This window comes from Otolemur garnettii, unplaced genomic scaffold (genome assembly GCF_000181295.1).
Source record: "Otolemur garnettii isolate 467f Iridium unplaced genomic scaffold, OtoGar3 scaffold00025, whole genome shotgun sequence".
In the NCBI taxonomy this organism is placed as follows: domain Eukaryota; kingdom Metazoa; phylum Chordata; class Mammalia; order Primates; family Galagidae; genus Otolemur; species Otolemur garnettii.
Genome location: NW_003852420.1, coordinates 13,001,948 through 13,013,811, shown reverse-complemented (window position 1 = coordinate 13,013,811; position 11,864 = coordinate 13,001,948). Strand labels below are relative to the sequence as shown.

Here is an 11,864-nt window from a genome sequence, read left to right as displayed (position 1 = left end):
TTCTGAAATTAAATTGATGCATCTTATCTGCCTCCATACATCACTTTAAAAAATTATATCCTAACTACTAGAAGAATCAATGTGGTTATAATGTTTACGCTACCTAAAATGATTTAGAGTTTCAACAAAATTCCCATAAAAATACCCACATCATTTGTCATAGACCTAGAAAAAGCCATCCTAAACTTCATATGAAACCCTAAAACATCCAAAATACCCAAAGCTATCCTAAGCAAAAAGAACAAATCTGGAGGCATCACATTACCCGACTTCAAATTATACTATAAGAATATAATAACCAAAATAACATGGTACTGATATAAAAGTATGACAAGAAATAGAATGGCCCTGTGAAAATTGGATAGCCACATGCAGAAGAGTGAAACTGGATCCCTATCTCTCACCATACACAAAAGTTAACTCGACATGGATTAAAAACTTAAATGTAAGACTTGAAATCATAATTCTAAAAGAAAATGTAGGAAAAGCTTCTGGACATTGGGCTATGCAAAGAATGTATGCCTTAGTTGGAGATGAAGGAGTTTGGACAGATCATAAGAGGTAAAGGTGCAGTCAGTGGAGGCTTGGCAAGATGAAAAAGGAAGAGCAGGCTCAGTGCCTGTAGCTCAAGTACCTAAGGCGCCAGCCACATACACCAGAGCTGGTGGGTTCAAATCCAGGCCGGGCCTGCCAAACAAAAAAGTGACAACTACAACCAAAAAACAGCCGGGCGTTGTGGCAGGCACCTATAGTCCCTTGGGAGGCTGAGGCAAGAGAATCGCTTAAGCCCAGGAGTTGGAGGTTGCTGTCAGCTATGATGTCACGGCACTCTACCCAGGGCAACAGCTTGAGGCTCTGTCTCAAAAAAAGAAAGAAAGAAAGAGAAAGAAAAAGGAAGAGCATACATTAGCTTCCTAAAGCATCTTATTGCATATTGCTAGTTAATCTTATACACTGCACCAGCATGATCTTTCCAAATCTGATCGCATCATGCCCCACCCCCTGCCTGCTTAAAATAAAATAATTTGTTGACACACCACAGCCCTTAGAATAAAAGGCAGACTCCCCATCCCCCTCCAAGTCTCAGTGGTCTGGACCCTTGCTAACTCCTCCAACCTCATTGCTTTCCCCACACATCTGCTTTCTCTCAAATTTTAGAAGCCACTGTGCTCCCTCCTGCCTCTGTGCCTAACGTTGTAACTCCTGCTAAAAGCCCAGGACTGTATGTGTTCTGTGCTCTGAGGACTCCCTTAGGGAGAATGCCTGTCCCTCAGGGATCTTTTCAAAGCTTGCTCCTAGACATTTGAGATCTATCTGCTTAATGCCAATCTTCTTTGCATTAAGCTGTCAACTGCTTGGTGTCAGAGCCAGTGGATATTTCATGGACTATTGGGTCTGCAGGATCCAACGTGACACCTGACATCTGAATGAATGAACCCTGAATAGATTGAAGAAAGGATACTTGGGTTGAGGCTAGATTCATCACTCAACTCTCCCCTGCAGACATCCCGTCTGATTCAAGATTCAGCAGCAATGTCACCTTCTTGAGGAAGCCTTGTGGTTCACCCTTCAGACCAGACCTGCCCCTCTGCTATGGTTATTTCAGTTCCTGTGCTTCTCCTTGGCAGGATGTATCAAAGCAATAACCAGTCGTGTGTGTGCTTACCTATTTAGGGGTCATCCCTCCTTGCCTGGAACATCACAACTCATTTTCCTGAGCACTCACGTTCTGAGGGCTCTAGATGATAGGTAGTTATCCTCACCATCACTGCACAGGCATTATTACTCCCATTCCCGGAGAGGAGGAAACTGAGGTACAGAGAAGTCAAGGAGAAGCCATCAGCTGACCCCAGAGGCTCTGCTCATAGCCACTGAGCAATGGCCTTAAATCCACGTCTATCTTGTCCTCAGTGGCAGATACTAGCCTGGTATAGAGAATATACAGTCCATCCTCAGTGTTTGTGGATTCTGCATATGCGAATGGGTCTACTTACTGAAATTTATTTTTAACTCCAAAATCAATACTCTTGGCACTTTCTTGCTCATTCACAGACACACAGAGAGTGGTGAAAACTCAAGTCACCTAACACGCATGTTCCCAGCTGGAACTGAACAGGTGACGCTCTGCCTTCCTGCTTCAGCGCTCATACTATAAACAAGTCTCCTTTCTCTGTCCCTATCATGCCAAACTTTTGGCATTTTTGTCCTTTTTCTTGGTTATTTCTCTATCTGAAATGGCCCCCATGTCTAATGTGAAATGCTGTCTAGTTCGTAAATACAAGAAGGCGGTGATGGGCCTTACACAGAAAACAGGCATGTTAGATAAACTGCATTCAACATGAAGTTATAGCACTGCTAGGCTGTAAGTTCAACATGGAATCAACAATATATGTAAAATAATGTGTATTTAAACAGAAACACACATAAGACAAGGTTACTTACTGGTCAATTGATGACTAAATTGTGAGCAGAGGCTCACAGGAACCTAACCTCGTGTTTTCCCTAAGGGCAGTGGTGCAGTACTCATGAATTCAGCAACCACCCGGAATAGGGAATCTCCAGTGTGTGATAGTGTGACCGGATGAACAAAGGACTGGCAGGGTGACGTAGATGGATGGGAGAATCCGCCAGGTGTGGGTGAGGGACACGGCGAGGACCTGGCCTCATCTCCCTGTCCTCTCCCTGCTCAGGGATCAGAGTCATCACAGTGGACTGGCAGCTGGAGAGGAACGGTGCTGCCCACCATACCCAGGAGTACCCCTGCCCCGAGCTGGTAGTTCGCAGGGGCCAGTCGTTCACGCTCATTCTGGAGCTGAGCAGGGCCCTGGACGACGAGGACGCCCTCATCTTCACGGTGGAGACGGGTGAGTGGCCTCGCTGGCGCCCTCTGCTGGTACAATTAGAGGGACTTGGCTTGTGACCAGTAACATGAGACCCTGAGGTCAACAGCCGCAAAGCAAGTTCCTGTGGGTGGGCTGAACGAACCTTGATCCCCAGAGGCTTGTGATCACAGCTTTTTTGGGACATTTGGAAGGTGCTGCTGCAGATAGTGGGATGAATGAGATGTCCTCTCTGGAAGCCTGTGTGTATCAAGGAATCAGGGCTCTGGAACAGCATGGAAAATCATGGGCACTTTGGGAACCCAAGCTGTTCTCTTTCCCTCCAGGACATAGATAGACTTTGATTTCAAAGGGGTGCTGTCACTTCCTCCACGTCCTAGCAAGTGGCTGGGAGTCAGGACAGCGCAAGTGTACCCCACCCTGCCACTGGCCTTCTTGTTCTTGGGCAGCACCCCACCCCCCGCAACCTCCCAGCAGTGCAGGGGTGAGGGCTGCGCTCCCAGGCCTGCCGCTTTTCCACTTCTCTGAAGCTGGGCTGCCCAGGGGCAGACAGGGTCTCCTGCCTGATCCCCTCTCCCCTCCACTAGGACCCCAGGCGTCTGAGGAGCTCCACACCAAAGCTGAGTTCCAGACATCTGGGCCAGAGGACGACGATACCTGGACAGCCGTGGAGGAGGCTCGGACAGAGAACATCCTGACCATCAGCCTCACCAGCCCTCCCGATGCTGTCATCGGCCGTTACCTGCTGAGTACAAGGGTCTCCTCTCGCCGCAAACACAGCAACCGCAAACTGGGGGAGTTTGTTCTCCTTTTCAACCCCTGGTGTCCAGGTAAGAGCTGCTAAATCCAAGACGAAGGTTTTCCTGGAACTTGCCCTCAGAGGTGGGCCTGCCCTTAGAGGAGGCCTCGGAGGCAAGTTAAGGGACAGGAAGATGAATGAAGAGCAGGGCTAGAGCTGGGCCCAGCAGAGGCACGCACCGGGCACAAGAACTTGGTAGCAGGTGCCAGAAAGGAGCCTGTGGAAAGGGACAGGAATCTGGTAGTTTCTGGTGCACAGAGATCAATAGGCAGGAGATGCCCAAGGTGGGTAAGAGCTGGACGGGGAATTGGACTGCCTTGGTTTAGTCCCAGCTCTGCTAAGTTGCTTCCCTCTGCGAGTCTCAATTTTCTCATCTGCAGTATGGGAATAATAACAGTGCCTACCACTCAGGACTATGGTGAGAATTCAGCATAGCCCCTGCTGAATTCAGCCCCTGAATTCAGCCCCCCCTGCCCCAGTCTCCAGGCACTGTCCTGCTGCAGATCCAGTCACAGCCCCTTCCCCAGGCCAGCAGGTCCAGAGCCCCCGCCCACAACCTGCCTGGTGACTGCTTTTCAGAGGACGATGTGTTTCTGGCCTCAGAGGAGGAGAGACAAGAGTACGTCCTCAACGACAATGGCATCATCTTCCGAGGCGTGGAGAAGCACATCCAAGCCCAGGGCTGGAACTACGGGCAGGTCTCCAGGGGCGCAGGCACATGGGGACAGGGACACGGGCTGGGGCATGGGAAAGTTGGCTAGCCCAGGAGCCCTCAGAAGGCACATGCTGGGCTCACTCTGTTAGAGCAAATCCTTCATTCATCCTTCCACCGCTCCCTGGGCCAGGGCCTGTGCTGGGCCCTCAGGAAGGAGAGGGTCTTGGAATGTATGATAGCTCTGTGGTGGAAAGAGAAGCAGCTCCAGTTAGTGGTTTTCAAAGAGGAGCACACATCAGAATCACACACAGGGCACCTGGAAACCCAGATTGCTGGGCCTCATCCCCAGACTCAATGGGTTTCCGCAGAACCTGAGAGTTTGCACTGCTGATTTCCCAGGCGAAGCTGATGCTGCTGGTCTGGGACCCCCTTGAGAGCCACTAGCTTAGATAACTAGTTATGACACCAGATGCAAGGAGGGGGGCAGAAAATTCAGAATGGTAGGGGTGGGAGCAGATGGGGCAGTCCAGAAGAAAGTGAGAGGAAACGCCACACAGGGGACTGTGCAAGGTATCATGATATTGGGGTTGGGTCTCCAGAGTTAGAGAGGATCTGGACGGCAGAGGGAAGAGCAGACAGCCGCATGGTGATAGGGAGTAAGGGTGTCCTGAGTCAGCTAGAGGAGCTCTGTGTGTCTGAGTCTGGGGTGCCCAGCCAGGAGTTGTGCTGGATAGGCAAGTGAAGGATGTGACTGTCAGGCTGAGATGTCCTGCACCACCCTGCAGGCCAGGGCTTCAACACATTTGGGGCTTGGCGCTGGGCAGGGAAGATACTATGGAGAGTTCAGGGTCTATCTAGGGGTGGCCACTGCTCAGCACCCATCTCTTGATGCTGTGTGGGAATGTGAGCCCAGGCTTGCCAGACCTTCTAAATCTTGAGGCATCAGAAATCTAAATTTGTAGGTAAAAATCCCCCAGTTTTTAAATGTTGCCAGTGAACTCAAATGCATCTATTTGAAAGCATCACGTAGACCAAATGTTCGCACACCAGTGAGGCAGATGCATCTCGGGAGCCACTCTTTGCCCACACGTTACCACGGGCAACAGGGAGCCAGGGAGGTTACGGGACAGGGGAGGGGCCTGACTAATGTTGAGCTCCTAGCTCCCCTAGTGACTCTTTGAGGAAGGGGTTCTGGGACAAGGAGATGCTCTGTGATGTCCCTGGGGCATGGAGCCGGGGCAGATGCCCCTGCACAGACACAGGTGTCTGACCAGGTGAGGGGGGAGGGCTGGAAGGTGATACCTAAGCACAGCCTCTAAGCACAGCCTTCCTGGGGAGCAGTTTGAAGAGAACATCCTGAACATCTGCCTCTCCATCCTGGACCGAAGCCCCAGTCACCAAGACAACCCAGCCACCGATGTGTCCCACCGCCATGACCCTGTCTACATCACCAGGATCGTCAGTGCCATGGTGAGCAGCCCCCTTCCATCTTTCAAGGGTCCCCAGGCCAACCCCAGGGCCAGGCCCTATGATTCTTCCCAAGTCACCCCTTGTCTTAATTCTCTGTTTCTATATAAAAATCCACCCCAGACACAGGGTGGGTATAAATGCAGCCCTTTATTATGCTTACAATTTTGGAGATCAGGAGTGTGGGAAGAGCACCATGAGAATGGGTTGTCTCTGTTCCAAGATGCATCAGCTGGGGGTAGCTGAATGGCTGCAGATGTCTGGCATGGTTTGAGGGGACCACATATCTGGGGCCTTGGTTCTGGTGGTCAGCAGTTCTTTGGTCACCATCCATATGGTGTCTGCTGGAGCTGGAATATCCAAGATAGCTTCTTTGTCCATGGGTCAGGCCCCTAGGCTCAGGTGGCCAGAACAGCTGGACTGGTCAGTCACCACTCTGTCTCTCCATACAGCCTCTCCACGTGGCTAGCTTGGGCTTCCTCACAGTATGGCAGGCTCATCCATGGCAGTTGGCCCTCCCTCCAGTGATTGTTTCAAGGAAGAGGTAGTGGAATCTCCAGTCTTAGAAGACCGGGAAACTGGCACCGCATCACTTCCCAGATAGTCAGTGATCAACAGCAATCACAAGCCAGCTCAGACTCAAGAGGAGGGGACATAGGCCTCAGCTTTCCATGGAAGGAGTGCAAACCTTAATCTATCACAGGCTTCAGGCCACAATGTTTCCTCCTCAAAAGGTGGCTGGGGGCCTGCCAGCTCCTTCTGTCACATGCAGATGTTAGGGTCACTGTGTGGGTACCTGAGATTCCAAGACTGCACAAAGCTGTGTTTTTCATATATGATAGCCTCAATTCTTTTACACCTTAGAGAGCCAGCAGAGCACAGAGAACCATCAGTGATAATCCCAAACAGATTATAGCCCTGCAGGCAGTGGAAGTCCTGAACTCAGGATCCTGAGTCCAAGTCTTGAACTCACAGGTCACTACGTTTACAAATCTGCTGTGTGATTTGGACAAGTCTCTTAATGCCTCTGAAGCTTACTTTTCTTGTCTAAAAAGAAAAGATAATAATAGAACCTATATCACAGACTCACACAGGTGAATATAGCATGCACGAAGTTTTAGGATAGTGCCAAGAACACTTTAGGCATTTAAGAAATGTTACCTGTCTCTATAATTATTATGCCACCAACAGTCCCCAAAACAGATCATTCAAAACAGGAAAGGCTATACAGTCACAGATGATTTTTAACATAGTATCCAGAAAATAATTGAAAATGATAGGTGCCATCAAAAAGTAGGTATTTTAAAACTGCCGATGCCCCCAATTTTCAGACAATTTAAAAGCAGAAGTGACCCCAACTGACTTCACAATGACAGGGCTCTGAAGGTGGGGTGCCCTGCCCTATGGTGGACCTGTGCCTTCCCTACCCAGGTGAACAGCAACAATGACCGGGGAGTGGTCCAAGGCCAGTGGCAGGGCAAATATGGCGGCGGCACCAGTCCATTGCACTGGCGTGGCAGTGTGGCCATTCTGCAGAAGTGGTTCAAGGGCAGATATAGGCCAGTCAAATACGGCCAGTGCTGGGTCTTCGCTGGAGTCATGTGCACAGGTACTCTGGGGAAGAGGGGCCCCACCCCTAGCCTGGTCCTTGATTTGCATGTATTTGCATATATTGCAATCTGTCTTCGTTGATGAGGAGGAAATAGAAGTCTGGTAAATAAAAGAGAAACCAGATAAATCATTTATTTGACTTCTGACCTTTCATTCTGCAGAAGGAGTCCTACCTCCCTCTGCCTTTCACTTGTTGAGTGCCTTGGGCCAGTGCTATGGCTCCCTTGGTCTCAGGTCCCATCAGGAAGATGGCTGTTATGTGGCTCCCAAGGTCCTGCCAGCCTTAGAGCCTGTCTGTTCAGGTGGGGTGGCAGCAGTGTCTCCAGAAGATCCTGAGAGAATGCACAGGAGATGGTGGCATTTCTGAATGTGAAGGCATCACAGCCCTGCCATCTGCTAAAGCAGATAAACATGAGGACAGGGAGGACAGAGGGAGGGCATTGGCCAGAAATGAGGCTGGTTGGCCTGCTGGGGAGGGAGTGGACCCTTCCCTCCAGATCTGGGGTCCCGGGCTGCTCTGGAGACCCTTGGCCTCTGCTCTTCAGTCCTTAGGTGTTTGGGGATCGCCACACGGGTTGTGTCCAACTTCAACTCAGCCCATGACACAGATCAGAACCTGAGTGTGGACAAATATGTGGACTCCTTCGGGCGGACCCTGGAGGATCTGACGGAAGACAGCATGTGGTAAGTCGTGCTTCCAACCCAGCCTTAGGGGCTCTTGAGCCCAATAGGGATGGCAAGAGGTGTCCATGTCATCCTCCATGACACAGCCTGGGAGGGGCAGGTTTACAGCCAGCTCTCCTGACCTAGGCCAGTTCTGGAAGGTGGGAGAGCCATTTGTAGATGGGGGATCCCCTTCTGCGATGCAGGGTCTTTAGACACCTGACTGAGAGTTTAGGGGAGGGCTGGACATTTGATTGCCTCGAACCCCTAGTTTGTGGAAATCTGTGACCTCCTAGGGGTGGGGTGGGACTTCCTCCCCTGTGGTCTCCTTGGAATCCGGCTCCTGTTTCTGTGTTGGCCAAGCATTCTCTGTTCTGCGCCTTAGGTGGGAAACAGCCTCTCTCCTTTCCCCGTTAAAACAAGACTCTTCACACACAGTTTTTAAAACTTCATTTTAATTTAAGTTTCTAAAATAGAAAACACATTCATGTGGTTCAAAAGGGACAAAGTGAGTCACAGTGGCAAGTCTCTCTCTCACCCCGTTCCGCATCCTCCCCATCCTCTAGGCAACACCAGGTTCCTGCATCTCCTGCCAGAGAGGAGCTCTGCAGATACGGAAACAGACATAGATCTAGCGCCTCCCCCCTTCTCTACTTAAACAATGTCAGTAGCATGAGGTAAAACTGTTCTTGCTTGTACAGTGAACAATGCCATGTCAGTGCTTAAACTTTTCATTGTCTCTCATGTTTGAAGTGTTAATAGTAGCACACACACTGAGCACCTAGTCTGTGCCAGGTCCAGTTCTACATGTTGTTCCTAGAGTAACTCATGTATTTTCTCCCAACAATCTGTAAGTTTAAATCCTACTGTGCAGCATAGAGAGGTTAAATAACCTAAGGCCACACAACTAGGGAGTGGAAAAGTAAGGGTGTGAACCCAGTTTGCCTCTCAATCATATGAAAAAGCCATCTTTTGTCCAAACATCCTATATGAATGGACACTGCAGGTGCTTCAGTTTAAGAAACTTTTACAAATAAGTCTTCAGTGAATAACCTTGTTCAAATGTGTACTTAGACAGCTGACTTTCTAAAGATAAGGGGAGATGGTGATGAGAACACAACACAGAAACACAGATGGCCTTGTGCCAGCAAGCCACCACCCAGGGATGCTACATACTTTCTGTTCTTTGAACACACTAAGCTTTTTTTTGTCTCAGGGCCCTTTGCACATGCTGTTCCTTCTGCCTGGGACGCTGTTCCCTTCACTCTTCCTCTGGCTAATTCTTTCTTATTTAAGTCTCACCTTAGATGTCATTTACCTAGATTAGGTCTAGGAGTTATTTTGAAGCTCAAGCCTCTCTTTTCTACATTTAGTCACTTGCATTTGTTTGATTTATCTCCTGATTTAATTTTTCCTGTATCTCTCATTGGAATATAAGCAACATGAGAGCAAAGATCTTCTGTCTTTTTTGCAATTGAATTTCTGATACATTAAACAACAGGTTTTTGATATATATACACTCATACATCTATATGCACACATGTATACAAACAGATATGTGGATGATACGTGCCCATCAAGGGGGTTGAATGAATGATTCACAAATTGCAGCTACAGACCTTGTGCAGAATAGGGACCTGGCTCACAGTGAGACCTCCCCCTCCTTGGGCCTCTGTGCTCACTCTTAGCCACCTTACCCACCATCTGTCTGTGGCAGGAATTTCCACGTCTGGAATGAGAGCTGGTTTGCCCGACGGGACCTGGGCCCCTCTTACAATGGCTGGCAGGTTCTGGATGCCACCCCCCAGGAGGAGAGTGAAGGTAGGGCTTAGCCCAGAGGGTCCCAGGCCCCAGACTTTCCTCACACACATTGCTCATGCCCACCCTTCTTGCAGGTGTGTTCCGGTGTGGCCCAGCCTCAGTAATCGCCATCCGTGAGGGTGATGTGCACCTGGCCCATGATGGCCCCTTCGTGTTTGCGGAGGTCAATGCAGACTACATCACCTGGCTGTGGCACGAGGACGAGAGCCGTGAACGTGTGTACTCAGACACGAAGAAGGTCGGGAGATGCATCAGCACCAAGGCGGTGGGCAGTGACTCCCGAGTGGACATCACAAGCCTCTACAAGTATCCAGAAGGTAAGGGCCATAAGGCAGGCTTTATCAGCTTTCCCAGAACAGGTCTCCCTGCGGGTGGGCTGGGGCCAGTCCCTCTCTCACATGCATGATGACTGATGGCAGCTTCCATTCAGCATTATCCATGCTCTGAGCTGACTACCTTTATTTAGGTTTTATTAATAGCTTCCTCTGTCTGCTAAGTACCTCTTCTGTGTGAGGAAATTTTCCTCATATAATAATAAGAGGTGCGTTTCCTTGAACATTTGCCCTATGCCAGAAACTATTAGGTATATTTGCTTAAGATAATAATGATTATACTAGTAATAATAGTGATGACAGTAGCAGGTATTACTTATTGAACACCTGGGATACATTGCACTAGGCACAGTTCAGACTAATAAAAATAGCCACTCCTGTTTATCACCTGCCATGGTCTGTTCATGGTCACTGATTTATGGCCACTGGTTTATTAAAGAGGCATTACTTGCTGGGGTACAGAAATAAGACACTTGTATTTTTTCTTATAGCTGCTTCCATCTATACCCTTATCTATTGAGTATCAGGTTCCCTAGTAGTGATGTAGTCTGATAACATATATTTTCTGCCGTTTCTAGGTGGTTAAAACAATGTTGCCAAGTAATTAAGACTTCAGGCTCAGATGTGAATCAGATCTTATCTCCTCCCCTCCCCTGAGCACACTAGAACAGTGACTCTGAAGGTTTGCAATGGAGAAGTAGACACAGCCTGCTCCAGATACCTCCTCACCTCCCTTTTCTACTCTTTAGCAGACCTAGTTTCACATTGGAATCACCTGGGAAGATGTTTTAATTATATATCTTAAACCACAATTACTTATTTGGTCAATTGGGTGGGTCAGGATTTGGGTTGTGCTCAGCTGGGATGGCTCATCTGTTCCATGTGGTGTCAGCTAGGATCTTGCATATGTCTGGGCCTCACATGGGACTGCTGGGATAGCTGGGCCTCTTTCCACACTTAGCCCCAGTAGGTTGGTTCTGTCCAGATGGCAGCAGCATTCCCAAAAGGATAGAATTAAAGCTGCAAATTCTCTTGAGGCCTACCTTAGAATATGTACCACATCCCTTCTGCCACATTCAGTTAGTCAAAGCATTTTGTAAGGCCAAATCAAGGAATGGAAAGTAGACTCCACCTCTTGAGCAGAGGAGTTGCAAGATATTATGGCCATTTTTAATCTGGCACAGCAGCCCAGACTACACCCTCACTAGTTGGATTGTAGTCTCTAATCCAGGGGATGTGGTCTGCCATCAGGACTTTTAAAAGCTCTCAGGTGACTCCAGTGTCCAGCCAATGTTGAGAACATGGGTCTAAGTGTTCTGGTGTGTTAGGCCAAGGAGGAGGGAGAGGAAGAGAGAAGAGAGCAAACACTTTTATCATAACTTGGCCAGGATCCAGTGCCGATAAGGTGGGCAGGAGCTGCTGCCAGGTTTACTGTCTGTACTTGGTGGGGACAAGTAGTGGCTCCACCACATCCTTCTGCCACGGAGACTCTCTCCTGTGCTGTCTCCAGGCATTGTTGATTTCTTGGCCCCTTTCAGTAGATCCCCTTCCACCTTACCCCCTCTCATCCCTGTTGGTCTTTGTCCCCAAGGTTTTTGTTTTGTTTTGTTTTGTTTGGTGATATTTTGAAATTTAATTGTAATCCAAGAAAAATTTCATTTTTTTTTTTTTTTTTT

General features: G+C 48.9%; 1 protein-coding gene across 1 annotated transcript in view; it reads left to right on the top strand.

The window, feature by feature from the left end:
• The first annotated feature begins 533 nt into the window (after positions 1–533).
• Positions 534–11,864, top strand: part of TGM6 (transglutaminase 6) — a 24,241-nt gene continuing 12,910 nt past the window's right edge. Inside the window, exons 1-9 of the mRNA XM_012804075.2 lie at positions 534–561; positions 2,691–2,864; positions 3,428–3,670; positions 4,219–4,337; positions 5,636–5,764; positions 7,193–7,370; positions 7,918–8,056; positions 9,753–9,856; positions 9,931–10,173. Of these exons, the coding sequence (XP_012659529.1) occupies positions 534–561; positions 2,691–2,864; positions 3,428–3,670; positions 4,219–4,337; positions 5,636–5,764; positions 7,193–7,370; positions 7,918–8,056; positions 9,753–9,856; positions 9,931–10,173 (1,357 nt within the window). The remainder of the gene's footprint in view (positions 562–2,690; positions 2,865–3,427; positions 3,671–4,218; positions 4,338–5,635; positions 5,765–7,192; positions 7,371–7,917; positions 8,057–9,752; positions 9,857–9,930; positions 10,174–11,864) is intronic.